This window comes from Phodopus roborovskii, unplaced genomic scaffold (genome assembly GCF_943737965.1).
Source record: "Phodopus roborovskii unplaced genomic scaffold, PHOROB, whole genome shotgun sequence".
NCBI classification, from domain to species: Eukaryota; Metazoa; Chordata; class Mammalia; order Rodentia; family Cricetidae; genus Phodopus; species Phodopus roborovskii.
Genome location: NW_026126651.1, coordinates 6,650,642 through 6,678,616, shown reverse-complemented (window position 1 = coordinate 6,678,616; position 27,975 = coordinate 6,650,642). Strand labels below are relative to the sequence as shown.

Genomic DNA, 27,975 nt, shown 5'->3' with positions numbered 1-27,975 from the left:
ATTAGGGTATCGTCGGTGAGAGGGATTGAGAGTAATGGAGGGCTGTGAAGAGAAAAGTGTGCAGTAGGGGGGTCAGTAAAGCTGAGGAGCGCTTGTTGGATGACCTTAGCCCAAGTTGGAGAGAGGGTGGGGGAGGTGGCTTGAGCTTAGTTATGCCTTTAATTGGGAGTGTGGGATAGTGTTCCAGCGGTTGATGGTCTGGGCAGTTTAGCTGGAGTTACAGATAGTTGTGATCTGCCATGTGGGTGCTGGAAATTGAATCTGGGTCCTTTGGGAAGAGCAGCCAGAGTGGCCAGTGTCTTAACTTCTGAGCTATCTCTCCAGCCCCCTCATACCTGATCTTAATCATTTGTCTTCTCTCTCTTTAGACTGAGTCTCATAGCACAGACCAGGTTAGCCTTGAACTTGAAGCCCTCCTGATGCTGGGACTATAGGCATTCACCCAAATACCTGCAAGTTTTTTTTTTGTTTGTTTAAATTTCAGCTAGTTTGGGTTTTTCAGCTTTGCTCATGTTTCAAAGAACCTGTTTTTAGTGCCAGTAATGTTCTCTATTGGCTATTCCATTTTTATTTTCACCATAATTTATATTCTTTCTTTCTTTTTTGCTTCAATGTGATATTCTTGTATTGTTGCCTCTTAATGTAGAAGCCCGGGCTGTAATTTAAGATCTTTCTGGTTTTGTAATACGCATTTACTACTACTATAGGTTTTTGTATTCTTTATTTGAAATGGTTGGTACCAGATGACACAGGATTCATAATTTTTCAGATTTTGGAATATTTGATATAGGTTTTAGCTACTCAAGCCCTCATCTGAAATGGTTTGAAAAGCTATCCCTCCTCCCCCAAATGTTTTGGACTTTGGAACATGTCAGATTTTGGGCTAGGGATGCCTAACCTATATTAATTTCCCTTTAAATACAACATAAACTACATCCCACAAATTATAGCATTCTATTTTTCACTGTTTACTTATTTCATTTAGGTTTTTCAAGACAGGATTTCTCTCTGTAGACCTGGAACTCACTTTGTAGACCAGCCTGGCCTTGAACTCAGAGATTCACCTGCTTCTGTCTCCTGACATAGCTTTTTAAAAATTTCATTTCAAACATTTCAAAATTTGTTATGGTTTTCCCCCTAATACCACATGAGCCATAAGAATAATCTGTAACCTCCCCCCCCCCCATACACACACACACTATTTGTCTAGTTAACAATGGCAGTTTTTGATAAAAAAAAAAGTCATAGCTGTTGGTTCTTGAAAGAAATACATATCCTCCAATATACAGATTTCTCTGTGTTATGCTCCACACTAAAGAGAACTGTCTTTATCCTACAGAATAGTGAACTGCAACTCACGATGGACACTGGTAACGAGAATCCGGACTTCTGACATGGTTTTGTGCATCTTTCAAGTCCAAGAAAAAAAAATTATGCAACAAATTTTATTTAGCCCAGTCAGTCCCAACACAGCACAGAAAGCTTACAGAGGGTAGAAAGTGCATTAATAAAAGCCAGTCTTTACCCAAAGGAAACAGAAAATATATTATTGGTTCAAAATATTTAACACTTGAATGATAAACTGCAATAACTTATTCTGGGTTCTACTGATGAGAAAGGAGAAGAACAGAGCGTTTTACGAGGAGGCCCGTCTCCAGCTGAGGTGTCAGTAGAGGTCACTGAGACCCGCGGTCTTCCTTGCTTTCTGCATAAGTGCTCTCAGCTGGAACTGTTTCCGGGACAGGAGGCGGACATGCTAGAAGGAAGGAAAAGGTTAACAGTTAGAATGGCTTTGATCCAGGCAGGGGGTCACAGAGCACCTAGCAATCATATATATATTTTCTGCTTTACATCACCCATGTTGCTTGTATTAGACCTGAGAGGCATGGTTTAGCCACTTACCCAAGTGCCCTGCCCAGCTTGCATAAACACTGAGCTATTGCTCAGGAGCCAGGTCAACAAACAGCAACAAGCAAAGCTTACTAGACCTTCCGTTCTGTTTAGGGTTAGCAAGCCAGAGAGAATCTGCATTAAAAAGGATAGCCCACTTCCTTCTAGGACCATCTCTGTCATCCGGAAAAACTGGTCTAAATTTACCCAACTCTAAGACCATTACCAGATTAAAACCAAAATAAAACAAAATGGGGGTAGGCAATAATCTCACATTTAGGTGGTGTGACTGGGGAGAAAATGGCCCTATCTGAGGAGCACTCTGACCCACACAGGAGGAGGAATTAGTCTGAAGTGATACTCATCTCAAGTTGCCCTGCAGCGACCCTGCAGCAAAGCCTGCATGGAGCGTAAGCATGCCTACCTTCAGGAACACATCCAGGTCTATCACTCCCCGCCTCAAGGCTTCTCCCAGGTAAAAGATAGTGTCTTCAATAGCATTTTCCTCTGCATACAGATTTAGAATCTGTTTATACAGTGGGGCTGTGGGAATGATAACTTCATCAATGTCATTATTTTCAGATTGGTTTTCCATTTTCTCCAGAGCAGAACTTAGTTCTTCATCCTTCTTTTTCAAAAGTTCTATGTTTTTATCAACTTCAGCCTGGAAACAGAACAGTCCATGCATAACTTTATACTGATTTGCACACGATCACCTGCTGTGGCACATCTACAACTCAGCCTCAGACACTACCTGGGGCAGCTGACTGACTGATGCTTCCAACAACTTACTGGTAAAAAAAAAAAAGTGTGAGGGGATGGTGGAAATTCCCTGAAGGTGACACAAGTTGCTTTCCAAAAGGAAGTCCCTCCCCACAACCCCACAACCGTCAAACAAGGCTTTCCCACTGGAGGACTTCCTCCTGTCTATGCAAAGGGTTCAATGCTCAGTTACAACACGTTGTTCTCCAGTGTCAAGACACGTATGTGGCGGTCGCACACTCTACATTCCATTATTCCACTGGAGTCACATTCCCGAACTGAAATGGCTGCTACTTCATACACACACAAGAAAAACCCTGAAGGGGCACAGGCTGCATTGGTATCAAGCTCTCGAAGCCCCAAATGCCTCTGGATGATGAAACCAGGGAAGCAGCAGAGACACTTTTCTATTATTTTCTGTGTGTGTGCACACGTATGCGTGCACACGCATGCATGCACATCTAAGCATGCAGATACTAAGGAGGCCAGGAATGGACGTCAGAGTCCCTGGAACTGAAGTTAACAGGCAGTTGTGAGCACCCTGGTTTGGGTGCTGGGAGAGCAGTGTGTGCTCTTAGCCCTGAACCATCTCTCCAGGCCCCTCAAAGGTACTGTTCTCTGTGTGCAGCCCTGGCTGCCCTGGAACCCAGAGATCCACCTGCCTCTGCTTCTCAAGTGCTGGGATTAAAGGCGTGTGCCACCACCATCTGGCTTCAAAGATATTTTAATAGTAATTCAAACGTTTAGAAATACAATTCTCTCAAGTAGTTTGATCTTTACCATTCACGGAGCTCTATAATTCGCATTTCCTGGTAAATGGCAGCAATTTCCACCGGAGGAACTGTACATTTCCCAGCAGACCAGATGAGACCTGAGGTCTTTCCTTCCCCCGTCCTCTACTCATGAACTCCTGCCTCAGCCCGAGAAGAGAGACTATAGGAGCTTAGCACCCGCCACTCCTGTCTAACAGCTACGTTAGTGTCTGCAGACATCCACTGTCCACTAAGTTCTCCTTTACACACCTATTGTACACACAGGTCTATAATTAGGCCCCTAGATGCGAGTCTCCCATGTATTACTCACTACTTCTTGATCTAAGCGGGTGACCATCTCTTCCAGTTTCTGGTGGCCCTTTTTCAGATCTTCCTCTGTCCGTTTCAGGGCATTGAGCTCAGCCTGGGCACCATCCATTTCTTCCTTCATCCGCCACCTCAGTTTGTCACTGACTGCTGAGATGAGAGATGCTCGAATGGTGTCCTCACTGATGGTGCCGTCCCTGCTGGGACCTGCAGGAGGTAAGGCAAAGACTCAGGGAGCTGCTGGGCATTTAGAACCTTTGGACAGCCCCACAAGGACAGAGACAACAATCTGTATCCTTCTGCTGTAAGCAGAGAGTCGGGTAAATCCTTCTACAGAAGGCTAGAACTGAAGGTGGCCTTGGAACTGCTAAATCTGTGAGCACTGATCACTTGCCACTTAAGCCAGGCAACCCTAGTACAATTTCAGGGACCGAAGTGAAAAGCTGGATGCAGTGGCCGCTATCTAATTCCAGCTCTCCTATCTTGAGAAAGGAGGCAGCAACAGGAGAACTGGATGGAAGCTCCCAGGCCAGCAGCAGAAGCAAGAGACCCTGCTTCAACCAGAGAAGGCAGGAACCAACCCCCCCACACACACCCATTCAAAATACAAGGGAGACATTTCTTCGCCTGCTGAACACGTCAAAGAGCTGTATTTCTTTTTTTTTTTAAAAAGATTTATCTACTTACATTATGTATGCAGTGTTCTACCTGCATGTCTGCCTGCAGGCCAGAAGAGGGCACCAGATCTCATTATAGATGGTTGTGAGCCAGTGTGTGGTTGCTGGGACTTGAAATCAGGACCTCTGGAGGGCAGCCAGTGCTACAAAATCTGCAGTTATACTAGTTTATAAAGAACTTTTTTAAAAAGGAAGAGGGGTTGGAGAGGTGGCTTCGTGGTTAAGAGCACTTACTCTCTCCTTTTCTTTTGGTGTGTGTGTGTGTGTGTGTGTTTCGAGACAGTTTCACTGTGTAGCCCTGGCTGCCCTGGAACTTACTCTGCCAGCCTCTGCCTCCTGGGATTACAGGTGTGCACCACCACTGCCCAGACCTCCTCTTTTGCTAATCCAGAATTGTAGAACTGCACAGTCCTGCAAACTGAAACCTGGCTCTCTTGCGTAAGTAACTGTCAGGCTTGCTGCAGTAGATTCGGGCAGCGTAAGATGTAGTCTAAGCCACTAAAACAAAGTTTGAAACCACTGACAATTGAGAAGCGCCGGCACCTTTCCTTGTTTCAGTGGCTGGATTTCACTAATTTTGAACTGAAGTGCAGAAATGTTTTTCAGATTAATTTTCATTTGTATGGACGAGGGTGTGGATGCCCTGTGGAGTACAGGTGGCCGTGAGCTGCTGTACTGACCCGGAGAACTGAACCCAGATCTCCTGTACGTGCAGTAAATCCTGTCAACCAGAGTTGTCTCTCTGCCTCATCATTTGAACTACTTCAAAAACCCAGGAATTTTCTATTCTAACTTTTAGTTTTCAGACTGTTTTGTTCTGAGTGTGTGTGTGTGTGTGTCACCCACATTTGTGTCTTCCCACCTTGATTAACTTAATCTAGAAAGTTCATCAAATACATGTCTCCCAGAGGTTTTTTTTCCATGGTAATTCTAAACCCTGTCAAACTGACAGTCAAGACTGACATCTCAGACGCAGGAGTAATGAACGGTTCCGCAATTAAGAGAGGTCCTGAGTTCAGATCACAGCACCCCCGTTAGGCGGCCCCCTCTAGTTCTAGCTATATCCCTAGGGGACGCCCTCTTCTGGAGCCCTCAAGCAACCGCACATGGTGTTTACTGATACACACATGCACAGAAATACTTTTTTTTTAAAAGATTAACCATCATAGCTACATCTACAGTTCCCTTGATGCCTAATTTTTGAAGTTCTTTTTAAATGTTAGGTATACTAGAGTTGACAGAGATTTTCCTCTGTTCCGTGGGATGTCCACTCTGCTGTGCAAGACCTTTTAATCTCACGTGGTCCTGTTTGTTACTTGTATTCCCTGAGCTGTTGACGACAGGCTCAGAAAGTCATTGCATACTCTTGACCTTTAAGTGTCTCCCGTTTGCTACTGGAAATTTCAGCTCAGGTCTTAAAGTCATTGATCCCATTTAGATGATCTTTTTTTTTTGCAGGTGAGAAATAGGTACCTAACTCCATCTTCTACATGGGAACATTGGATTTTCATGTTTTGGCATCACATGGTGGTAGATGTGCGGTTATTTCTGACTTCTCTACTTTGTTCCATGGACCTCCATGCCCATTTTATGCCAGTATTGTGCTGTTTTTACATATGACACCAGCATTGTTCTTTCTGGAGAACTCTTTTGACCTAGTTTGTAAGAACAATATAAATTCCAAAATTAAACATGTGGTCTCTAACACAGGGAGTTTGAAATTTAACATCAGTGTGATATGATCCATTAGACCAGACAAGGTAACTTGAACAAAACTTTTTGGTGTTTGTGTTATGATAAGACCCTTAAGTTTTGCTAGTTGAGGTAACTTCCAAAGCACAGATAAATGTAATTCAGGGTGCCGCCACTATTACCATCTGGGCACCTGGCCATTGGGACAAGGGTGTTTTGCATTTGACAAGCATAATAAAATATCATATAGATTATTAGGGATGCCCCCCCCCCAGGGTTTCTCTGTTGTAACCACCCTGGCTGTTCTGGAACTCTCTCAGTAGACCAGGCTGGCCCCAAACCCAGAGATCCACATGCCTGTCTCCTGAGTGCTGGGATTAAAGGTATGTACCACCAGAGCCTGTCTAAGAACCAGAGTCTTTTAAGGACTTTAAAACTCCTGTTCCTAATGTATCTTTGTCAAATGGGCACATAATAAGATAACCATCTCCACTGGTCTTCCGTCCCTTGGGGAGGCACTACACTTTTGTAGGAAGTTATCTCTTTATGTGATGCGTGTTTGCTTTTGTGTGAGCTTATGTGCACCAAGGGCATACAGGAGCTCAGAGCAGATCACCTGAAAGGGTGCAGGAGTTGTGAGCTTCCTTCCATGTGAGCACTGGCAACTGGAAGTGGAGCCTTTGTAATAGTAATATCTTATCATGTATATATAGGTGTTTTGCCTGCAAACGCATCCAGTACCTGCAGAGGCCAGAAGAGGGTGTCAGATTTCCTGGAAATGGGTGTTGCAGACGGCTGTAAACCACCAAGCGTGTACTGAGAAAGAGCAGCATGCGCTCTTCACAACTGAATATCTCTTTGCCCCAACTTTTTCTGATTTTCCACCCTTAAACCATGATCCACAAAACTGCTTCTCAGCCTTGTTTCAAAAAGTGGAGCGCAATTAAAGACACCTGAGGTTGACGTCCAGCCTCCCCTCGTATGTGTGTACACATCTGAAAACACACGCCACATAGGTACATACATACAAACATACAAAACAACAACAACAAAAATAGACACTTTTGGGACTGGAATTGACAGTGGGTAGAAAGTGTCAGAAACACAACCACAGACACCGGAGAATACTTCCTGTACGGTCAGTAACTTTGGATCCTGGGTTATCACAAACTGTCTGCTCAGAAGTGGGTCAGACCATAAGGATTGCTGCTTCTTATAATAACAACACAACAAGCTGTTTTCTGAAGTAGGAGAAAGCCTTCCAAAGAACTACATGCACAGAATTTTACTTACAGCACTGAATGCCAACCTGGAACTCAGCACAGTGCTTATGATGGCTCTGACTGCAACAGATGCCAGCTCCGTGCAAGCAACAGGACTTGTCTTGCACAGAAACCAAGGCTTGTATGACCACACCGAAGCACAGAGAAGAAGCCAGCAACAACAGCATGATAATTTAGCAGGAGGCTGAACCCCCAGCGGCCATCACTCACCAACGTATTACTGTGAGATCTAGTCTTGTACAGGTGACCACACATGGCCACCCTGAGTTCACAGCCAAAATGGCTATGGCATGGCTGGTACCTTTCTAAAACCATGATTTGCTGAGGTGATTACTCTTTCCAAATCTCAAGTCAAATTTAAATCTATCATTTTCCACAAAAGCCCATTTAAAGATAAATGGATTAAGTCTAATGTTCTGAAATTAATCAACTGCAAAAGTCTTTTATGGGCAAAAGGTAAGCTACTAAGCCAATGAACCAACAACCCGAGTTCAATCCCTGGACCCAGTGGAGTGAGAACAAATGCCCCAAACCAGTGCTGAGCATACACATACACAAACAAAAACATCTGTAAGTGAGATGGAAGGGATTGTATAATTTAAAAAATACGGTAACTAACTGTTCCATTCTCGTTCCTGTGCTGCTGCTGCTTGAACTCAAAAAGTGGATTTTAAAAAGAAGTGTTGCTGTTTTCTTTAATTTTTTATTTTTAAGTGTATGAGTGCTCGCCTGCATCATTTCTGTGTACTTCTTGTGTGGCTGGTACTTGTGGGAGCCAGAAGAGGGCATTAGATCCCCTAGAACTGGAGTTGTAAACTAAACCACCATTTGGGGGGCTGGGGATCAAACCTGGGTCCTCTGGAAAAGCACCCAGTATTCTTAACCAGTGAGCCATCTCTCCAACCTCAAAGTTAGTACTTTGGTTTTTTTGGTTTTGTTTTTTAAACTTATAGATTGGATTAAAGATCTACCAGCAGTCTTATTTCTTATTCGAGTAAATTATACTGTTTAGGACCAGGTGTATAGACACACGCCTTTAATCCCAGCACTTGGGAAGCAGAGAAAGGCAGGCAGATCTCTGTGAATTCAAGTCTAGCCTGGTCTACAAACGAGTTCCAGGCCAGCCATTTATACAGTGAGACCCTGTCTCAAAATTAACAAAAACAAAAAGTTTACTTTATAAAGGAAAGTCCATCACAGAAACGACAAGCATATTTAAATATATCAAAGCCGTGCCATTAGAGAATGACAATAGAAGCAGACGCTGTCTGGGTAGCAAAGGCACAGACGTGAGACCCTGGTATCAGACTTCATGACATCAGAGAGCACAACAAACACAGCCTCACATCATCCTCCGTTCAATGGAGCCCTTAGTGACTTACGCTCGGGTGAGCCGGCCCAGCAGCTGTGTGAGGAGGTGGTGGCACAGACGGGTAAGAGTGAGTCTGACAGTAACACAAAGGGAATAAGAAATGGACAAAGTCTGTGGCATAAGAACAGCAGGTAACAGAAATAACGAGGCCTTCTAAGCCTACAGCGTTTATACTGACCTCAGCGAAATGAGGCGTTCAGCAGAGTGACATCATCGACTCAAGCCTGAGTAAGCTCTTTCGGGCTGCTCATGTTAATAACGAGTCAGGGGCTAACGGTTCTCATGCAGTAATTTAGATGAGAAAATGGTGACCTGTACTAGCAACAGGTATGGTTAGAGTCTACAGACTTGGAAGACAGGATTCTAGCGGAGTCAAGGATGACCTGAGTTAGGCTGTGGAATAGGTATCAATACAGACGGGCAAACTGGGTAGAAAGACTTGAGTTCAATGTGAGTCATGTTGACTTTAAGATGTCTGTTAAACACAAGTGGAGACAGCAAGAAGCCAGCTGAATGGAAGACTGCGGAAGTCAGGAGAGGTACAGACAGGCACAGGTCAGCAACCGTGGGCACAGACAGGGCGTTTAAAGACACAGTGTAAGGAATCAAAGTGCAGAAAACTAATCGGGGTTTCCAACGTTAAGACCCTGCAGGGACTGAGCACAAGAACCTGTGAAACAGGAGGGAAAGAGCCAAGCGTGGGTCCCCGGAAAGAACATCAAGTGGCAGCAGCCCCCGTGTCAGACACCAGACACACCAAGAAGACAGCAGTCGCCAGCCCTTGCATTTAAACCAGAGAGGCCACTACGGCTCTGACAAGCAGTTTTAAAGAGTGGTAGAGGGAAGGCGAGAAGGGCTGGAGAATAACAAGGGCAGACTGCAGTCTCAAGGACGTTTGCCAAGGAGAAACGGGGTGGCGTAAACAAGGAAGTGAGTTCAAGCTTTCACAGGTTCCTAGGCCAAAGGCAGCAAAGAAGGGAAATGGCTGACGTGAGACCCAGTGCAGGTTAGACGGCTGCAGAGACAAAGGCAGCTGAGTAACACAAGCAAGTGCAGCGGCGACCGCACGGGGGGGGGGGGGGGGCCGGCACCCTGGGGGGGGGAGAGGCACCCTGAGGGGGGGGGACATGACACACCCTGAGGGAGGGGCGGGGGGGGGCACCTGAGGGGGGGCACCCTGAGCGGGGCAGGCTGCAGGGCTCCTCTGGGTTCAGGCAGCTCTAAAGAAGAGCAAGCGCCACCTTAGGGACCCTTTCAGGGACAACTCAGGGCGCTGTCGCGTTTCCACAGCCAGGCCACAAAGCCCTACGACCCGCTAATCCTACCCAACCTTGCTTTTGGGGCTTTTTCTTTAGGAATAGTCTAGCCGTTACCTGCTTCTGTGAAGGTGACCCACAGACCCTCGACTCAACACACGTGAGGTTCACCACTAAGAATGTGGCAAGCAGAAAAGTGTTACTGACTTCCAAATAGCAGAAAGCTCATCTACTGATGTTAAATCACATCAAGTTTCAAATTACAGGACACTGTGATCACTACAGACTTTCTGCTATGGAAGAATATTCTAAAATTTTACATGTAAAAATGAAACACACTTTTCACAGACTTATGTAGACCAACGTAAATGCTCAGAATACTTACCAACAGTGGTCACAGGAGGCTGGGAAGGGTACTGGGAGCTTGTTGTGGCAGGGTATGGGCCAGCAGATGGATAAGGACAGCCAGGATAAGCACTATAGGAAAGAACACCAAACATGAAGACGACCCAACACTACAGGGCTACGAGAAACCCACTGAGAAAGTTCAACGTGACACATTGTATTACCAATTTATGAACTTAGAGACCAAGGGATGAAGGCGTTTATTCAGGGAACAGTGTGTGCAAATCCCACCAGTGACACTGGGTTAAAGCAAACTGTTAAGGCCGACGACGGCAGTGTGTGCCTAGAATCTGGAAGGAGGAAGAGGCAGAGGGTGCTTTGAGGACGAGGCCCGGGCCAGGGGGCAGGCTCGATGGTTAAGAGTGCTGGCTGCTCTTGCAGAGGACCCAGGTTTAGTTCCCACACTCGCTACCCATAACTCTAGCTTCAGGGGATCTGATACCCTCTTCTGACCTTTGTGGGTACCAGGCATGCATATGGTTTAGAGATTCATGCAAGCAAATCACTCATGCACATTTAAAGAAAAAAAAAAAAAAAAAAAAAAAAAAGTCAGGTGTAGTGTTGGTGGCACACGCCTTTAATCCTAGCACTCGGGAGGTAAAGGCAGGCTGATCTCTCTGAGTTCGAGGCCAGCCTGGTCTACACAGAGAATTCTAGGACAGTCAGGAGAACTGTTTCAAAAACAATGAGATGTGACCAGACCAGTTCAGGCTACATGGTGACACTCTTAGAAAAACAAAAACAAAACAAACAAACGTCAACCTATAAAACATCACACCTATAATCCCAGCATTTGGGAGTCTGTAGTGAGTTCCAGACCAGCTGGAGAAATGGCTCAGTTCTTGTAGAAGACCCAGGTTCAATTCCCAGCACCCACATGGTGGCTCAAAACTGTCCATAACTTCAGTTTCAGGGTATCACCACCCTCTCCTCTCCTCTTAGGGCAAGATACGCACAGACATACACACACGAGAACACTCACACACAAAATAAAATAAACACATCTTTAAAAAAATGTTAGCTCCTATATCAGAAATAGTAAATGGTCTCAAATGTTCTTGCTCGACTCAGATTAGATAAGGTTACCTTCACAGAGGCAGAATATTCCTAAGGATAAGACCCCAACAGCAACAAAACAATAAAATTTTTTATTCTGACTTCTGGTCTATTATGGAATGATAATACTTAAATATTGCCTGGTGCTTACTGGTAACCTTCAACACTTTCAAACATTCAGTCTGAAAGCAAGTCTTCACAAAGTTTAAAAAAAAAATGTCTGTTTCTGGGTAGTATTCTTACGTAGTGAGACAGGGTCTCACTATTTATCTTCAGCTGGCCTGGAATTCATACAGAGCTACCTGCCTCTGCCTCTGGTGCTGACCCCAGCTATTTTTACTTATGCGTACACATGTGTGGGTGCCAGTGGAGGCAAAAGCGAATGCTGGATCCCAGTTTGGGTGCTGGGAAAACCAAACTCAGGTCCCTCTGGAAAAATCAAGAATGCTTATAACCAAGGAGCCATTTCTACAAAACCCACAAACTTCTCAAAAAGGAAAAAGCAAACATTTCAAGGCCCCAGATTAATCAAGATCACTGTCATTACCAACCCTACTTCTGTTCTGTTCTTTTATTTAGTAAATGAAACAAATCTGCATCTCTCTAGACAACCTAGAACTCTTTTGGAATTATGTTCATAACATCTTCCACAAAATGCCACCAATAAGCCACGAATGGCAGCCCAGGCCTATTAATTCCAAGGCCCAACTAGGATTTCGAATCTACAGAGCGGACCTATTTCAAAACAAACACCAATAAACCAACCTCTCACTGAAATTCAACTAACCTTATCTAATCCCCCAGTTAGCATTATTTTGGTTCCAAATATAATAGAATTTTCATTACCTGGGATTGGGAGGGTATCCAGATGGGTATGCGGAGATTCCACTCGGCATGCCTGGCATGTAGGAGGCTAAAAATAATTTTTAACATTTTAAAGTCATGTGCGCAGTCCTGGATATAAAGGCTGTAGGGTAACATGCATCACTGTCAAACCACAGCAAAATTTCACACTATGCATCCAAACTCAGGTTCAAAACAAAACCAACGTCTGTCTTTCTTTAAGGAACTAACAGTTCTTTAAGGAATAAATATTTTGAAGTCACTTAGTTCCCAGATCATTAAACGTGAGTGGTAACACTCATGCAAATCCCAACAGGAAATGACTGGCAGACAGGTCAGTTTGGTCAGCTCTACAGCCTCACGTTCATGTGTTTTAGAAGGTAGCGCTGCCCCATTTGCTCTGAGACCTGCTTCTTAGGAGGTAGCCTGCCTCCGCATCTAAGAAATCTTGGTACACTGAAGACCATGTTGACTGATTTGCACAGCTGGTTTTGTTGGCTTGTTGAGAACTTAAGACTCCAAATCACTGTAAGAAACCCCATAAAAAACTTACAGCACACTCATCTAGACCGTTTTAAAAAGCTTGGAAATACTATGGGGGAAAAAGTTAAAAGCCATTAGTCTTCAAGAATGCTTCACTTATTCACAGAACTACATAAGGCCAGTGGTGCCAAAGGCTAACTTTGGCCTCGATGGAAAAGGACTTGCCTTCAGAGTCAATTTTACTCAAACTTTCCTAATTAGTTAAATGATGACTCAGCGCATAAATCAATAAACAAACGTTTTATTGCATTTATGTGACAGCAACCAGGGATTTGATGGAGAGATGGAGAAAGGGGAGAATAAAGAAGAGGGTGGTGAGAAGGGACGGCACGAGACAAGAAGGAACACTTGGCCACATGTTGCTTAGAATCTAGTTGGAGACAAAGAGTCACAAGTGGCCATGTTCTGTTAACTGTGCGTGCCTACAGGAAAGCACAGATGATCCGTGGGATCATCCAGGAAAGGGTTAATCTAAATCTAAGAGGTCGAGAAAGCAGAAGTGATCTAGTAGAGAGCTGACAGATGGAAACTTGAGGAAAGAGACACAGAGCCTGTGGAGAATGACCTAGAGGACAGAACATAAGCACGTGCAAGAAGTATGCTGGGCTAAACGACAGGCTTGCAAGCCTTTACCAGCCCGACACATCAGGGTCGGAGCCGCCTTGTTAGATGTATCAGCAGATGCTATAATACTTTCCCTAAGAATAACGAAGGATGAAATTCAGTATGTCATTAAAAAACAAAAAAGCTCCCAAATGTCACAATTCCATTTCACACACAGACACTTTCCAAGCAGGAGGCACAGTTGACATTTATGGGTATCTCTTAGAAAAGGCGAGTCCACAGTTAAGTATTAGCAATACACTCGGTCAATATTACTCATTTCCATGCTAGTTTCTCCAATGTACAAACGAGTATCTCAGAGTTGTAATTTCTTCATAATTAAAGCAATTTTCCTTTTCTTAAAAACTGGTTATTTCAGGGCCTGGAGAGATGGCTCCATGGTCAAGAGACCTCCCCCCCTCCCCCTCCCCACAGAGCTTGGGCTAGAGAAATGGCTCAGTAAGTAAAAGCAAGTACTGCTCTTGCAGAGGGCCTGGGTTGTATTCTTAGCACCCACACCAGACAGCTCACAAGTGACTGCAACTCCAGTTACAGGGGATCTGATGCCTCTGGCCTTTTAGGCGCCCACACTCATGTGCACATACCCACATAGACACACTCAGGGTTAAAACCAATCTTTTATTGTTGTTGTTAAAAACTGAGGTTTGGACAGAATGTCGGCTTTAATTTTGGGTCTGAGTGTCTTGCCTGCAATTGCACATGTGCTCCATATGTGTGCCTGGTGCCCGTAGGGTCAGAGGAGGATACTGCATCCCTGAGAAGCGGAACGGTTGAGAGCAGCCATGTGGGGTCTCTGCAAGAGCGACCAGTGTCCCCAATGGCTGGGGTGTCCCTCTAGTCCGCAACGCTGACTTTTTAGTCTCCTGTGCTGCCCAGATATATCGACCCTGAACTCCTAGGCTCACACGATTCTTGTGGCTGACCCTCCAAAGTGTCTGGAACTACAGGCACACAATATCGTACTTGTTTTCAACAATGTTTGTAACATGACTCATCATTCAAAAATTACCTTGAAAAGTGATTAAAAAAATGCTGAGCAATGATTTCTCGACTGCTAAATATTTATTCAAATGTGTATCAAAGCCTCTTAGCTATTACTTAGTATATGCATGGGAGCAATACATATCTTTGTTCATAGTCACACCTGACGATAATGATGGACATTGCCTAAATGTCTAAGATGTCATTAAAACTGGAATAGACGGACAGCACAGTGCTCTCTTAATGATTTACTTAAACTAGTTCTTGGGTGCTTCATGAAAGAGTGAGTACATAACTGGATTGCAACACTAACTAGTGTGGTTTCTTTGTGGAATACTGTACTTCCAAAGGCAATGTGAAACTGAAAGAAATACAGAAATGTTTCTTAAGTTATTTGAGCAAATAAATGAGGGGATCAGACTAGGAAATAGTTGGTACTTTAAAGTAAAAACACTCAGTCAACAAGACTTACTAAGACAAAAAAACAAAACAAAAAAAAAATCAACATTCCTAATACGGAAGCACTAGTCCTAAAGTCAAGCTTAGCCTGGGAGGGAGAGGAGGGACAGAAGAGCAGTCACTTCTTTTACAGTCCCATTCTGCCCATGGATCACGATACTCTTCACTAAAAAACGGACTCAAGAGATGACTTTAGGTAGAAAGAAATAAAGCTCACATAGTTAGTCTTCAAAGAGAAGCTTGTCAGAATCACAACTTAAAACACAATAAAATCATCCCAAAACAAAAACATCAAAACAAGCAAGTACAACCAACTCCCAATTACCCAGGGTGAATCTGAAGTAGCAGAACAGGGATAGAGCTGTCCAGGGGTGGACCAGTACTGTCCCCATGCCCCCACCCTGCCAACAAGGTAGTCACAAAGTTGGCTGTACCATAGAGAAGCACCCCAGAGCTAGATGTCCAATTGTGTATACCCAGAATAGCTAGCTCAAGGGAATGAGCTGTTGACTGCAATTATTCTCTACAACACTTGTCCTGGAGTCACAGAGAGGCCTCAGGCTATCTTTCAAATTACATTTGCTTTCCAGGTGGTTAAAAAGGCTTTTCCTCGGCATGCATAATTTAAAACTTCTAGCTCTCTTTGGCATCATCTCTTCCACTCTGGGATCCAGAACATCCACACTTTGATTTCTACCCACAGATGGAAGCCCAAATGCCAGTCTTTGGTAGGAACCTGTATATGCAGACATGGGGTCTCAGGATATTTCCAAAAGCTCCACTAACATGACAAGCTAAAAAGCAAAGTAAGATTATTTTAAGAGTTGTACAAGGCTTTTTGCTTGTTTGTTTCTATACATTTCAAAAGCTGGCCGTGACTGTACTTACTGTTTGGTGGCCCCGTGGCTGTGTATGGTGGGTAGGAAGCAGAAACGGTGGGCCGGGAGAACACGGGAGGCTCCTCTCCAAATATCACAATCATGATCTGAATAAGCTCCAGCAACTCTGACCGTGGCTAAAACCCAAGGAATCATGTCAGCTATAACGATTACTCAGAAAAATACCGGGGTCTGGCATCTCCCCCATTGCTGCTGCTGTTAGTTTTAACCCAGTCTGACAACCTTCTCTCTCTTGGCTATTTATTGGCTATCTCTTGGTAGAAGGCAGAAGACAACTCCGCAGCCAATTCTTTCCTTCCATCTTCACTTGAGTTTAGGAATCAAACTCACAGCACCAGGTCTGTGCCCTTATCACAAAATCATGCGCCTGGCCCAGCTCTTTGCCTGGACACACCAACATTTAACTCAGACAATGGGTACACGACAGCATGGAGCCAGGTACACATGTGGTGCAGATACACACCCAGGCAAAACACTCAGACACAAATAAAATAATAAATCTTTTTTTGTTTTGTTTTTTGAGACAGAGTTTCTCTGTGTAGCTTTGGACCCTGTCCTGGAACTCAGTCTGTAGACCAGGCTGGCCTTGAACTCACAGAGATCTGTCTGCCTCTGCCTCCTGAGTGCTGGGTCTAAAGGCTTGTGCTACCAATGCCTGACTAAAATAAGTAAATCTTAAAAAAAAAAAAAAAAAAAAAAAAAAACACAAACAAACAAAAACAACAAAACTTCCATTTTAACAAATTCACTGCATTGGTTCTGTTCCTCTAGAGAAAATCATTACTATACTGCTCTGACAGTTCCACTATCAGCAAAGAATCACAAGTTCCCGGCTGTTATCCTTGACAGCAAAGCTTTGAAGCTAAGATCTGAGTTCCATAAACATAACCCACCGGGGTACCTAGTTTTGAAAATAATAATCTACCTCTGAACCTTGTCTGTTTTTCAAAGCTTAATAAATAAAATGGTGAATAAGCATTATAAATTGTTACAGAACCTTTTCAGCTGGTTAGCATTACAGCTCCTATCTGTCATCTTAGTATTTAGGAAACTGAGACAGAATGGATCACTACAAGTTCGAGGCCAGCCTAGATGATACTCTATCAAAACAACACAACAACAACAAAAACCCCACCACCACCAAAAACCAAACAAAGGACTAAACGAGAGCCTTTTCTAACTGAGTCAGTTCAGTGGCTAGTCCATTATCTGAACTTAACTACCGTCCCCGGCATCTTCCTGAAGTGTTAACTGAAGACAGACTCTCGAGAGCAGAAAATACACACAATCACTTGAGCAGAAAATACACGCAATCACTTCAAAGAACCACATTCTACTTACATGTTTCCAGTCATGTAGATAAGGTAGGTAGATTTTCCCATTTGCATCCACATGCTTTCCTGTTTTAATAGTCATTGAACTAGTAGGTTTCACAAAACAGATAGGGGGGTTATATGGGTATGTGTCCAGCAGCCACAGGCATATTGGAATATTATATGTATTACCTGAGTGGGAAGAAGAAACCTGAATTACTGTACATTTACTACTTTCCAGGGGCATCACCCCCAGCGCCAGCAGTACTGTCTGCCTCCCTCTAAGGTGCTTCTTGCAGCTTTGACTTGTAAGCCACAGCTGAAAGGTAAGCGTGGTGACTACTTACTGACGGACAACGTTCTTTTGATTCAGTCTAATGTCTGCTGCTTGACTCTTGACTCCGGCTAAAAGAGCCTTGACGGGAAAGGAGAAGGGATGGGTGTACCCACTCCCTTCCAAAAGCCAGTCTCTACTCTCCAAAGCTCACAGGTGCTGTGTGTATGTCGGTCTCAGTGGTAATTACTCAGAATCACTTTTGCTATCCTCTCTTCTTGTTTATGAAGTAGAATCTCCACTGAGAAATTTGACTACCTGCAGTCAAAGGGAAGGACCTCAAAAGATGCAACAGTCACCACATTAAATGTAAAGCAGCCACTCCTTAGTGCTCTCCAAGCCCAGTGTTCCAAGCAACCATTTCAACACTGGAGAAACTTACATGTGCTTCATCTTTACAATGTACAGCACACTGACACATGTAAGCATGTTTCACAGAAAGTAATCAGATACCAGTGGAGCTTCAATTTTCTTCCTCAGCCCCCAAACACATCTACAATGTGTAACTCTAGTACATAAAGCCTTAGGTTTATCACCAACATCCAGAATTCCCTGCTTTCTATTAAAAAAAAAAATTCAAATCCTCCAGTAACTTGGACCTGTATGTTCTGACTCATGAAGAATAGTTGAGGAAAAGGGGAGACTTACTTTAGATGAAATCAATATTCATACACACTTCCACAACATGCATCCCTCACCAGAGCTCATTCCCCAGAGAATGGTGAAATTAGTAATTAAGCTTCCGTTCATCACAGATGCTCTCAGTTAATTACTCTTTCTCCCCTAGGGCTATGCCAGCCACAACTGTCATGGTCGATCTTCCCATGTGCCCTTCTCCTTTTTAACCGCACAGCACAGCAATCACAGAACTGCTATGTAACGGCCCCACAGGTCCAAGCTCTAAACACTTGTTTCCCAGAGGATGGCAATATTCTGGGGCCTCGGTTACAGAGCAAGGTTGTTCTGGTCCCTGGCCAGGCCCCTTCTCTGGGGACATATATGTCCTAGGACAAACACGACTGTCCCAGAGCAGAACAGACTCAAGAAACTGAATGCTCACTCCTCACTTAGCACTTAGCAGAGAGTCGACTGGTTGACAACAGAGACTAGTCATCCAAACCCATCCTTACCAAGAGAACAACCATAAGTAACAGGTAGGTGCCTTTTACAATTTGTTTAGGACAGACAGACTAGGCTATGTGCCTAGCTTTCCATGTGTGACTTCCATGAACCGTCAGTACCAGAGCTAGGTACTACTCCCCAAATGCAGCGGGCGCCTACGGTCATAAAACAGATTGCGCAGCAGGAACTCAAACCTAACTCTGTCCCGACTTTGAAGTATCACCTCAGATGCTGCACACTACAGCTTCCCATGGTCAGAAAGCTGTGAATGGTGAGGGGAGCAAATGACAGACGGCTAAGGTCCCTCTACAGTGCTATGATTCCATGCAACGTCAAATCCCTCCTGTAGTGCGAGGCCCTTGTTTCCCTCCTGTAGTGCGAGGCCCTTGTTTCCCTCCTGTAGTGCGAGGCCCTTGTTTGATGCTGAATCTTGACATAACAAGATAGCCTGTTTTGTTAAAACCAAACAAACTGACAGGTGGTGATGCCAAATAAAGCTGAAGGAGAACTGAAGGTAAAAACCCCTATTTCGTCAAGACCGTTAGAAGGACACTAAATGTACTTTTAACTCCTTGTCAGCAGATACATCTACCATGAAAATATAAATGTGTTATTTACCTCTGTAACGCACAGGGATTGTTCCAGTGAGGTTCACCAGCTCCCTGGAACTGCCATCATTAAAAACTGAAAGGAAAAAACAAAAGTTAATCATGAGCATTTTTGTAGAGGTCGTTCTGTAAGTTACTCTTTTAGAAACACCAGTTGACTATGGAATGACATTAGCTTGTCAGTGTTCAGTAATAAGATTCCTTCGTTAACGCATGTAGTTTAAAAAGCTTTGGGTTACTTATAAAAATGGATGTGAGTGCCGCATTTCCAAATATGAGCTTTTGGTCTCCAACTAACATGATTCTAAGCTCATTTAAAAATCACTCTAGGCTGGGCGGTGGTGGCACATGCCTTTTAATCTCAGCGCTTGGGAGGCAGAGGCAGAGGTAGGTGGTTGAGTGCAGCCTGTTCTACAGAGCTAGATCCAGGACAGCCTCGGCTGCACAGAGAAACCCTATCTTGAAAAACCAAAACCAAAAGAACAAACAAAAAGCCCTAAACAGTCTGAAGTTATTGAGCTGTAGGCCTGAGATGGATGCCAATGATATGCCAAAATTGTGTTCTCAATAAAGTTGTTTTTTTTTTTTAACAATTTCAAGAATAGGTCAGTAAATAATAAAAACCACCATCAAGGCTGAGTATAGTTCAATGGAGCACTTATCTAAAATCAAGACTCTGGGCTTGTTGCCTAATGCCACTAAAAATGAGGAGGAGGTCACTGCCAAGTGATGCCGTACTAAAAGCTAGCGTCCCATCATTTCACTTTAGAAGGCCTACTCACTTGGCCTGGGAGTGCTCGTCTAGGTGCTTGAATTGCCGGGTTCCATCACCAGCACTGTATAAACTGGGCACAGTGGCACAAGCCTCTAATCCTAGCGCTTGGTGAAGACAGGATATCAGTAAGTTCAAGACCATCCTCATTTACACAGAAATCCCGTCATTCTCAATCCCAAGGGGGACTCAAACTACAGTATTGAAAACAGAGGTGTCTGCAGTTAAATACAAACACCCTCTTTCAACATGGATTGACCTTTGTGTGTGTGTTTTCTTGCATGTAAGTGGACCATATATGCGTGCACTCATGGAGGGTCCCCTGGAACTGGAGTCTTAATAGAGATGACGGGGAGGTGAGACAGACAGAGACAGAAACAGAGAGACAGACTGACTGAATGACATTTATTGCCCAGGCTGGCCTAGATTCTTATGCTCAGGTAATCCTCATATTCCAGCTTGAGTAGCTGAGCTCTCAGGTTCATGTTTCCAGGATATGCATTTAATTTTGTTTAATCTGTAACTGTTAACACTTAACCACAGAATTTTACCTTTAACCTACCCCAAAGCTGCTCTTAGCAACCATCTTCACAACTTTGGTAAATGGCCTGGCAAGATGACTCACTGGGTAAGGGCACCTACTGCAGTGCCTGATGACCTGTGTGTAATCCCCATAACTGACATGATGAGAGAATAGACTCCTATAGGCTGTCTTCTGACCACCATATGCATGCTGTAGCGTGCTCACATGTGTACACGCGCGCGCACACACACACACACACACACACACACACACACACACAGACCCCACTCTCAGTATTTTGGAAAATGATAAACTAAATTATCTTTAAAATTCCCTCCTATGGGCTGGAGGTATGCATGCCTGTAGGAAGTTCTGGGTTTGATACCTTAGCACAGAAAAACAAATGTCCCCTAAGCCTAAACTTGTGTAGTACTGTGTCAAAGTAGAGCTTTTCAAGACTTGGAAGCACTCAACAGACCCCTTTTCAGATTTATACTCTTCTGTTTCCTCACACTTTAGATTAAGTCAACCCCTCAATTGGAAATAAACTGGAAAGGAAAACACAAAGAACAAACTGGATCATGGTGATGGATATGCTCGATGCAGACTTACCATACGAATCCAATACAGGTTTGAGGTCTTTGTACATAGCGATGACACTGACAGTCTGACGGACAGTCAGATCTCTGTATTTGTACTGAAAAGAAAACATTGCAAAGTTTACTTATAGCCAGCAAGCATCACTTTAAGCTTGGTTCTCTGAATTAGTTTTTTAATCTAAAAGTTATGACAGCCAAGATTTTTATGCTTTCTCTTCTTGTTAGCAAGTCCATTGCAGAAATGGTCACGGTTCTTCACTGGGAAGAGGCATGTCTGGGAATTTCTGTGGTGACAGCAACCACTGGTCAGTGTTTAGAACGACTGTGTTTAAGCCTACTACAGTTTTGAACATTCTACCATGGAGATAGTGAGGTAGGATTTTCTGTGACAGGAAAAGAGGCTCAAGGGTAGCTTCTATAATTTTTGCAACATCAACCTTCATCAAAATTGCTTATTAAAGTCACCAATACCTGCTACATGGTGTGTCCAATTCTGCCTTCATTTTAAGTGGTATTTGACCAAGTTCATTTCTTCCTTTTAAACCGTGTTCTCAGACTGGTAAGATGGGTCAGTAGGTTAAGGCCTGAAAGTCTGAATCTAATCCCCCAAGACCCATAGGTAGAAAGAAGGAATGGACTCGGCAAATTATACCGTCATCTCCATATGATCACTGTTGCATGTGTAAGTGCACACGTGTGTGTGTGCGCGCGCGCGCGTGCGCGCGCATGTGTGAGGGCATGCACACACACACACACACACACACACACTGTACTGAAAAAGTAAAAAGAACAGGACACATGTCCACTTGTTTTTTAAAGCATCAAAGCCTGACTTCCTTTTCATCCTTCTCTTCTAATCAATTATGATTGAGCCACAGGACTCTGTCTTCTCTAATTTTACTTCTTTGTGTTCTCACTTGTGTTTTTAAATGTTAAAACTCCCACATTAAAGATTTCCAATAAAGGGCTGGTAAGATGGCTCAGTAAGAAAAGGAGCTTGCTGGCCAAGGTTACCACCCACGTTTGATCCCTAGAACGCACAAGGCAGGCGGAGAGAAGAACAGACTTTGGTGGCTTGCCTTCTGACCTTCAAATGCTCACCTTGGCATATGTGCACCACTGTACACATGCACATCTTTTTAAAACCTTTCATTCTGAACCTCTTCTATAAACAGCAGACATGTGTAGTAGTCCTTTCTTTCTGCAGTTTCAGTGATCCATGGTCAACCGCAACTCTAAAATATTTAATAGGAAATTCTAGAAATAATTCATATAAGCTAAATTGCATATCTTTCTCTTTCTTCTTCTTCTTCTTTTTTTTTCTTCCCTTTTTTCCTTTCCTCTTGAGACTGTATAGCCCTGGCTGTCTTGGGACTCAGAGATCCTCCTGCCTCTGCCAAATGCTGGGACTGGGATCAAAGGTGTGCACCACCACTATCTAGCTAAATTGCATTTCTAAGTAGTGTGGTATCTTGATGGAAGTGAGTCATTTCTTTAACTAGCAAATCCACACTACATAGGCTACCCCATCTGTTAGTGACTGACAGGCTAAGATCAAGTGTCCGGTGTTGTGTTCAAAGAACTATTTTACTCAGTGGGCCTGAAGTTCAAGGATAATAACTCCAGATATTCTATTAGAATATATTTTATATACTGCTGTACCATGTTACATTTGTTATTAACCTCCTACATTTCACTTGCAATTTTTTTTTTTTTATTTTTGTTTTTTGTTTTTCCAGACAGGGTTTCTCTGTATTATTTTGGAGCCTATCCTGGAACTTGCTCTGTAGACAAGGCTGGCCTCAAACTCACAGAGATCCGCCTGCCTCTGCCTTCCAAGTACTGGGACAAAAGGTGTGCACCACTACCACCCAGCTGTTAACTTTTAAGTTAAATGTTCTCACATGGATGCATGCAGAGGAAGAAAAAAAAAAAAAAAAAAAAAAAAAAACCACAATATATTCAGGTTCAATGTGTCTGCTTTGTCTTGGAAAGTATTGCCCATGGGTAGAAAATGGAGTGCTGTATACAATACACCAGTTACCATGTTGACAGCTGCATATCTAATGAACATTAAAATGATCAGGAACAAAACTCCTTATCATCCTCCTAATTTTATTCTTACCTCATCCTAACTCTTGCAGCTGTACCAAACCTTGGAAATTATCCTTGAGCATCTCTCTCAATCCACAGCAAATCCTCCTCAGCATTACCTTCAAAATATATCCAAAATCTTGGGTTGAAGAGATGGCTCAGCGGTTAAAGGCATTTGCTTCTCTTGTAAATGAACCAAGTTCAATTCCCAAGACTCACACTGGGAGGCTCAAAACTGCCTGTAACTCCAGCTCCAGGGGATCAATGCCCTCCTCTAGCTTCTGCAGGCGCGCGCGCACACACACACACACACACACACACACACACACACACACACACACGCTTACAAGTAAATCCTTTAACACATGCATATACACACCCATCTCCAGAACCTGACTTCTGCCTTCACAGCTATAGCCTTGGTCTAAGGCAGCAGCAACTGTCTCAAGCCCACTTTACACCCTAGTCCCACCATAGCACCCACAGCAATCCCGCTACAATTTACATCAGCTGGGCCTTTAGTCTCCGAGGGGAGGGAGGCGGAGGCAGGTGGGCTTCTGCTAAAGGTCAGTCTGGTCCTGGGTGAGGAGGAAGCTAGAGACACCGCTTAGTGCTTAAAGGCACATACTGCTCTTGAAGGGGACCAGAGTTCAGTTTCCAGTACCCACGCTCAGGTGGTTCACAAAAGCCTGTAACCCTGCAGAGGGGTCCAACACCTTCGGCCTCCGTGTGCACCTGTACTCATGTACACATACCCCATACACTTGCTTTTTGGGGAGGGGAAGGGGGACAGAGTCTCACCGTGTAGCTTTGTCTGGCCTTGAACTCACAGGGGTGTGGGCCACTACATGTGGCTCCATACACACAATTTTAAAAATCTTCAACTGTTTACTATCATAACCCGGTGAAATGAAGTCGTCACTGGCAGCAGTACTCTCCGGTCCCCACATCACCCATGCGCACTGGCAACCCCATTCTCCCTGCCCTGCTTTCAGTGAGCCGCCACACCACTCTTGCCCAGACTTCTGCTTCAAGCCTGTGCACGCATTCTTCCTCCCTCCCTCCTAGAATGTTCTCGCCCCAGAGCGCCCCAAAGCTCGTTTCCTTACTGTCAGGCTCCTGTTCAAGTAGGACTTCTCCCCTCACTACCTGACCGAGAACTACGGCCTTATCATGGTTGTCTATTTCTTTCTGATTTACTTTCTTTCCTCAAAAGCTGTTATCAACCTTTCAGTATTATTACCACGATTTTGATACTTACTAGTGTCTATGTGATTAAGTTCAGAAGCTCAATTTGAGTCTAATTGTTCACAATTTATGGTACACAGCACCTTTTTTTTTTTTTAAAGATAGGGTCTCACTATTAAGATTAGGCGCTGGCCTCAAACTCAGATTTGCCTGCCTTTGCCTCCTAATCAATAAAGGTGTATGCCCCCATTTTCAGCTCAACAGCAACTTTTAATGTGACCACGTTTTTCTACCCAGTTAATAGAGATGCATAAAACAAAAGGCTGCTGGTATGAACAAAATTATTTGCATAAAGTGAGATGGACTAATAGTAGAAATATACTTAATTGATAAAAATCACAACCAACGTTAACAAAAAAATGTGTTTAAGATTAACATCAAAGGAGAAAAGTGATCTGTAGTAATATTAAAACTCTCCTCCCCTCCCCCAAGGGCCGAATATTTTGATAAGGGTTGAGAGTCCCCAATCAGATGAAGCTAATAGGCTACATCAAGTTCCTTTAAAACTCTACCTTTGGGTCACAACCCCTCTGAGGGTCAAATGAACCGTTCCAAAGGTCACCCAAGACCATTGAAAAACACAAGATATTTATGTGACAAGCCACCACAGTAGTAAAATTACTGAAGCAGTAACAAAATAATTTTAAGGTTCCACAACACGAGGAACTGTGTTAAAGAGGGCAAGCATGAGGGGGTTGAGAATCACTGCTCTAAACACTTAACGTAGGAGCTTTGACAAAGAAATGACGATAAACGTTAATATACAGATCTTACAAGAGCCACACTAAGATTCACCCTTACCCCGCCTGTTATTAGGAATAACTACAGGGGGAAAAAAGAAATCAAGTCGCCTAGAAGATACGGTTAGACAACTAAGACACTTAAGAGGTTTGGTCTTCAAGGACTATGGGCATGAATTTAGTAGATTAAAAGCGTTTATTTTTTTACGTTTTTCATTTTTTAAAACATCATTTTCTGTTTGCTCTGACACAGGGTCTGTATTTCCTAGATTGGTCTGCAACTCACAATCTGTCCGGCTCTGCCTACCGAGTGCCGGGATGAAAAGGCCTGCTCAACCACGCCCAGTGTACTAGTGTTTCCTTGTAAATGAAAACGTCTTAAGAAAGTATCAAAGCCAAGTCGACGAACTGGAGGAGTTAGGGCTCAACCACTGCCCAGATTTTTATCCCAATTAAATCTGGCAAATTACAAAAAGCATTCTGGAGCAGGCGCCCCGTGTGATCATCAAACTAAGAAAAAAAAAATGTACGTACGTATGTATGTATGTATGTATGTATGGATGTATGAATGTATGTATGTATGTATGTATGGATGTATGCTATCTAAAAAGCCCTTTTTCAAAAGGGAAGGAGACACAATTCCGGTGCCAGTCAAAGTAAACAAGCCAACAACCGAGTAAAGCACAGTTAATGCTGGCAATGGAACCAACGGGCTGCGAGTTCTCCAGAGTGGGGAGGGGCTGGCAGTCTACGCTTTCTGTCTGCTCTGCTGCAGCGCAGCGATCAACTGCACCGAGAGCTTCGGAGCCGGGGAGGGGAGGGGAGGGGAGAGCGGGGAGAGCGGGGAGAGCGGAGCCGGGGAGGGGAGGGGAGAGCGGGGAGAGGAGGGGAGAGCGGGGCCGGGGAGGGGAGGGGAGGGGAGAGCGGAGCCGGGGAGGGGAGGGGAGAGCGGGGAGAGGAGGGGAGAGCGGGGCCGGGGAGGGGAGGGGAGGGGAGAGCGGGGCCGGGGAGGGGAGAGCGGGGCCGGGGAGGGGAGGGGAGAGCGGGGCCGGGGAGGGGAGGGGAGAGCGGGGCCGGGGAGGGGAGGGGAGAGGAGGGGAGAGCCGGGCCCGGCCGCCTTTGTTTACGGAGGGAGCGGCGGGCGGCGGCGGCGGCGGCGGGCTCACCTTGGACATCATCTTCTTCAGCTGACTCTCGGACACCGCCATGGCGCGCGCCTCCGTCCCCGCGGGCAGACGGTCAGCGCCACGGGCCGGCCCAGGCCGCCAGACAATCGCCGCAGCCCCGCCCCGCCCCGCCCGCCGCGCTTCCGCTTCCGGCGCGCCACTTCCGGGGACGCAGGGTCCGGCGGCCGAGCCTGCCGCCGGCCACTCCGGTTCCAGGCGATCTGACACCCTCATGCGGACATGCATGCAGGCGAAAACACCAATGCACACGAAATAGAAATAAGTAAATAAAAAAGGTGGTCACGACACGCGGCCATATCCCGGAAGAGTCGGTGCAGAGCCATTTGGAGTTACAGGCGGGGCAAAGCCCAATCCCGGAGTAACGTATTCAATCACAACCACCAGGAACAAACCTAGTCTGTCTTTACTATAACATGGCTTTGAAGCCTAAAGTGGGGGCTTCCTACCGTCAGACCTTAATTACCTTGTAGACTATAAGACGTGGTATTTGAGCTCAGCTGAATTTCCATTTCCAATAAAAGTTTGTCATAGTGGCTGAAGAGATGGCTCGGCAGTTAAGAGCACTTGCTGCTCTTGCTGAGGGGCACGTTTAGGTTCCCAGTTACAGAGGATGCAATGGCCTCAGTGGGCACCAGGCACGCAGATGGTACATACACATATATACGATGCAGACGAAACACTCATACCCATAAAATAATCTTCAAAGAAGTGTTAGTGCCGTATCAACCATTAATTCCTACTTATTTTATAAGCACAGTCACCCAAAGTGTAAAGCCTAGGAGAGACAGTAGTGAAGGAGATCTGGATGGTCCTGTGTATATAGTGCAATGGTATCGATTCCCTTCTAAGCCAAATGTCATGAACAAGAGGCCCAAGGTAAAAAGAGCTCATCCCAATAGGTAACATCAGCCTTGACAAACCTCAGTCTATCCTGCTGTACCCATTGTTTCGGGTTGTTTAAAAGCATGACTGGAAGCTGGAGAGATGGCTTAGTGTTAAAAGTACATGTTTCACAAGTATGAGGACCCAAGTTCAGATTTCACAGGGTATTCCTAGCCACACCTGTAACATCTCTAGCACTGGCGTCAAGAGGGGTAAGAAGGACCTCTGGGGCAAAGACTCAGGTGAGTCTCAGGTTCAGGAGGAGGAATAGAGTGGGAGTGATGGAGGAGTACACCGAATGCCTCCTGCTCCTTCCCCCATGCGTTTAAAATACTCCAAAATGCTCTTAAAGCTGTAGTTTAACTTAGAAATGCCTTTAACTAGAGCAACTGTTTCTGTGGATTTGGGGAGTGCTAAGTAACACACTGCTTTTGAAGTTTTCTTAGCTAGGTGTGGCCATCTGTCATTGAAGTCCTTGGGTGGCTAAGGCAAGATAATCAAAAGATCGAGTCTTGCATAGGCTATACAACGTTATTCTCTTTCTAAAGTTTTCTATCCAAACCATTTGTTTTTTTAATTTGTAAACAACTGGTAAAGGCCATTTTCTTCACTTTGCACTTCAGCCACTTACATGGATACTGGATGTGGGTGCTCTGAGAATGACATGGAAAAAAATCACTTTAATCTGAATGTATTTTTCTTTCAGTTAACCAGACATCACATGTCCTTTTA

At 44.5% G+C, this 27,975-nt stretch overlaps 1 protein-coding gene across 2 annotated transcripts; it reads right to left on the bottom strand.

Annotated features, from left to right (window-relative positions):
• Nucleotides 1–1,431: 1,431 nt before the first annotated feature.
• Tsg101 (tumor susceptibility 101) lies at nucleotides 1,432–26,468 on the bottom strand. 2 transcript variants are annotated; one of them, XM_051174157.1, is made up of 11 exons: nucleotides 26,341–26,468; nucleotides 23,218–23,305; nucleotides 21,106–21,190; nucleotides 19,209–19,274; nucleotides 17,163–17,326; nucleotides 15,811–15,937; nucleotides 12,319–12,385; nucleotides 10,397–10,488; nucleotides 3,736–3,938; nucleotides 2,315–2,554; nucleotides 1,432–1,756 (listed from the first exon to the last, which is right to left on the bottom strand). In XM_051174157.1, exons 3-11 carry the CDS (start codon nucleotides 21,140–21,142, stop codon nucleotides 1,667–1,669), a joined length of 1,086 nt encoding a protein of 361 aa, XP_051030114.1. In that variant the 5' UTR covers nucleotides 21,143–21,190; nucleotides 23,218–23,305; nucleotides 26,341–26,468; the 3' UTR covers nucleotides 1,432–1,666. The 2 variants fall into 2 exon arrangements, with proteins under 2 accessions (XP_051030114.1, XP_051030113.1); XM_051174156.1 differs by lacking the exon at nucleotides 23,218–23,305 and having other exon boundaries at nucleotides 26,341–26,464.
• Between the last annotated feature and the right edge of the window lie 1,507 nt (nucleotides 26,469–27,975).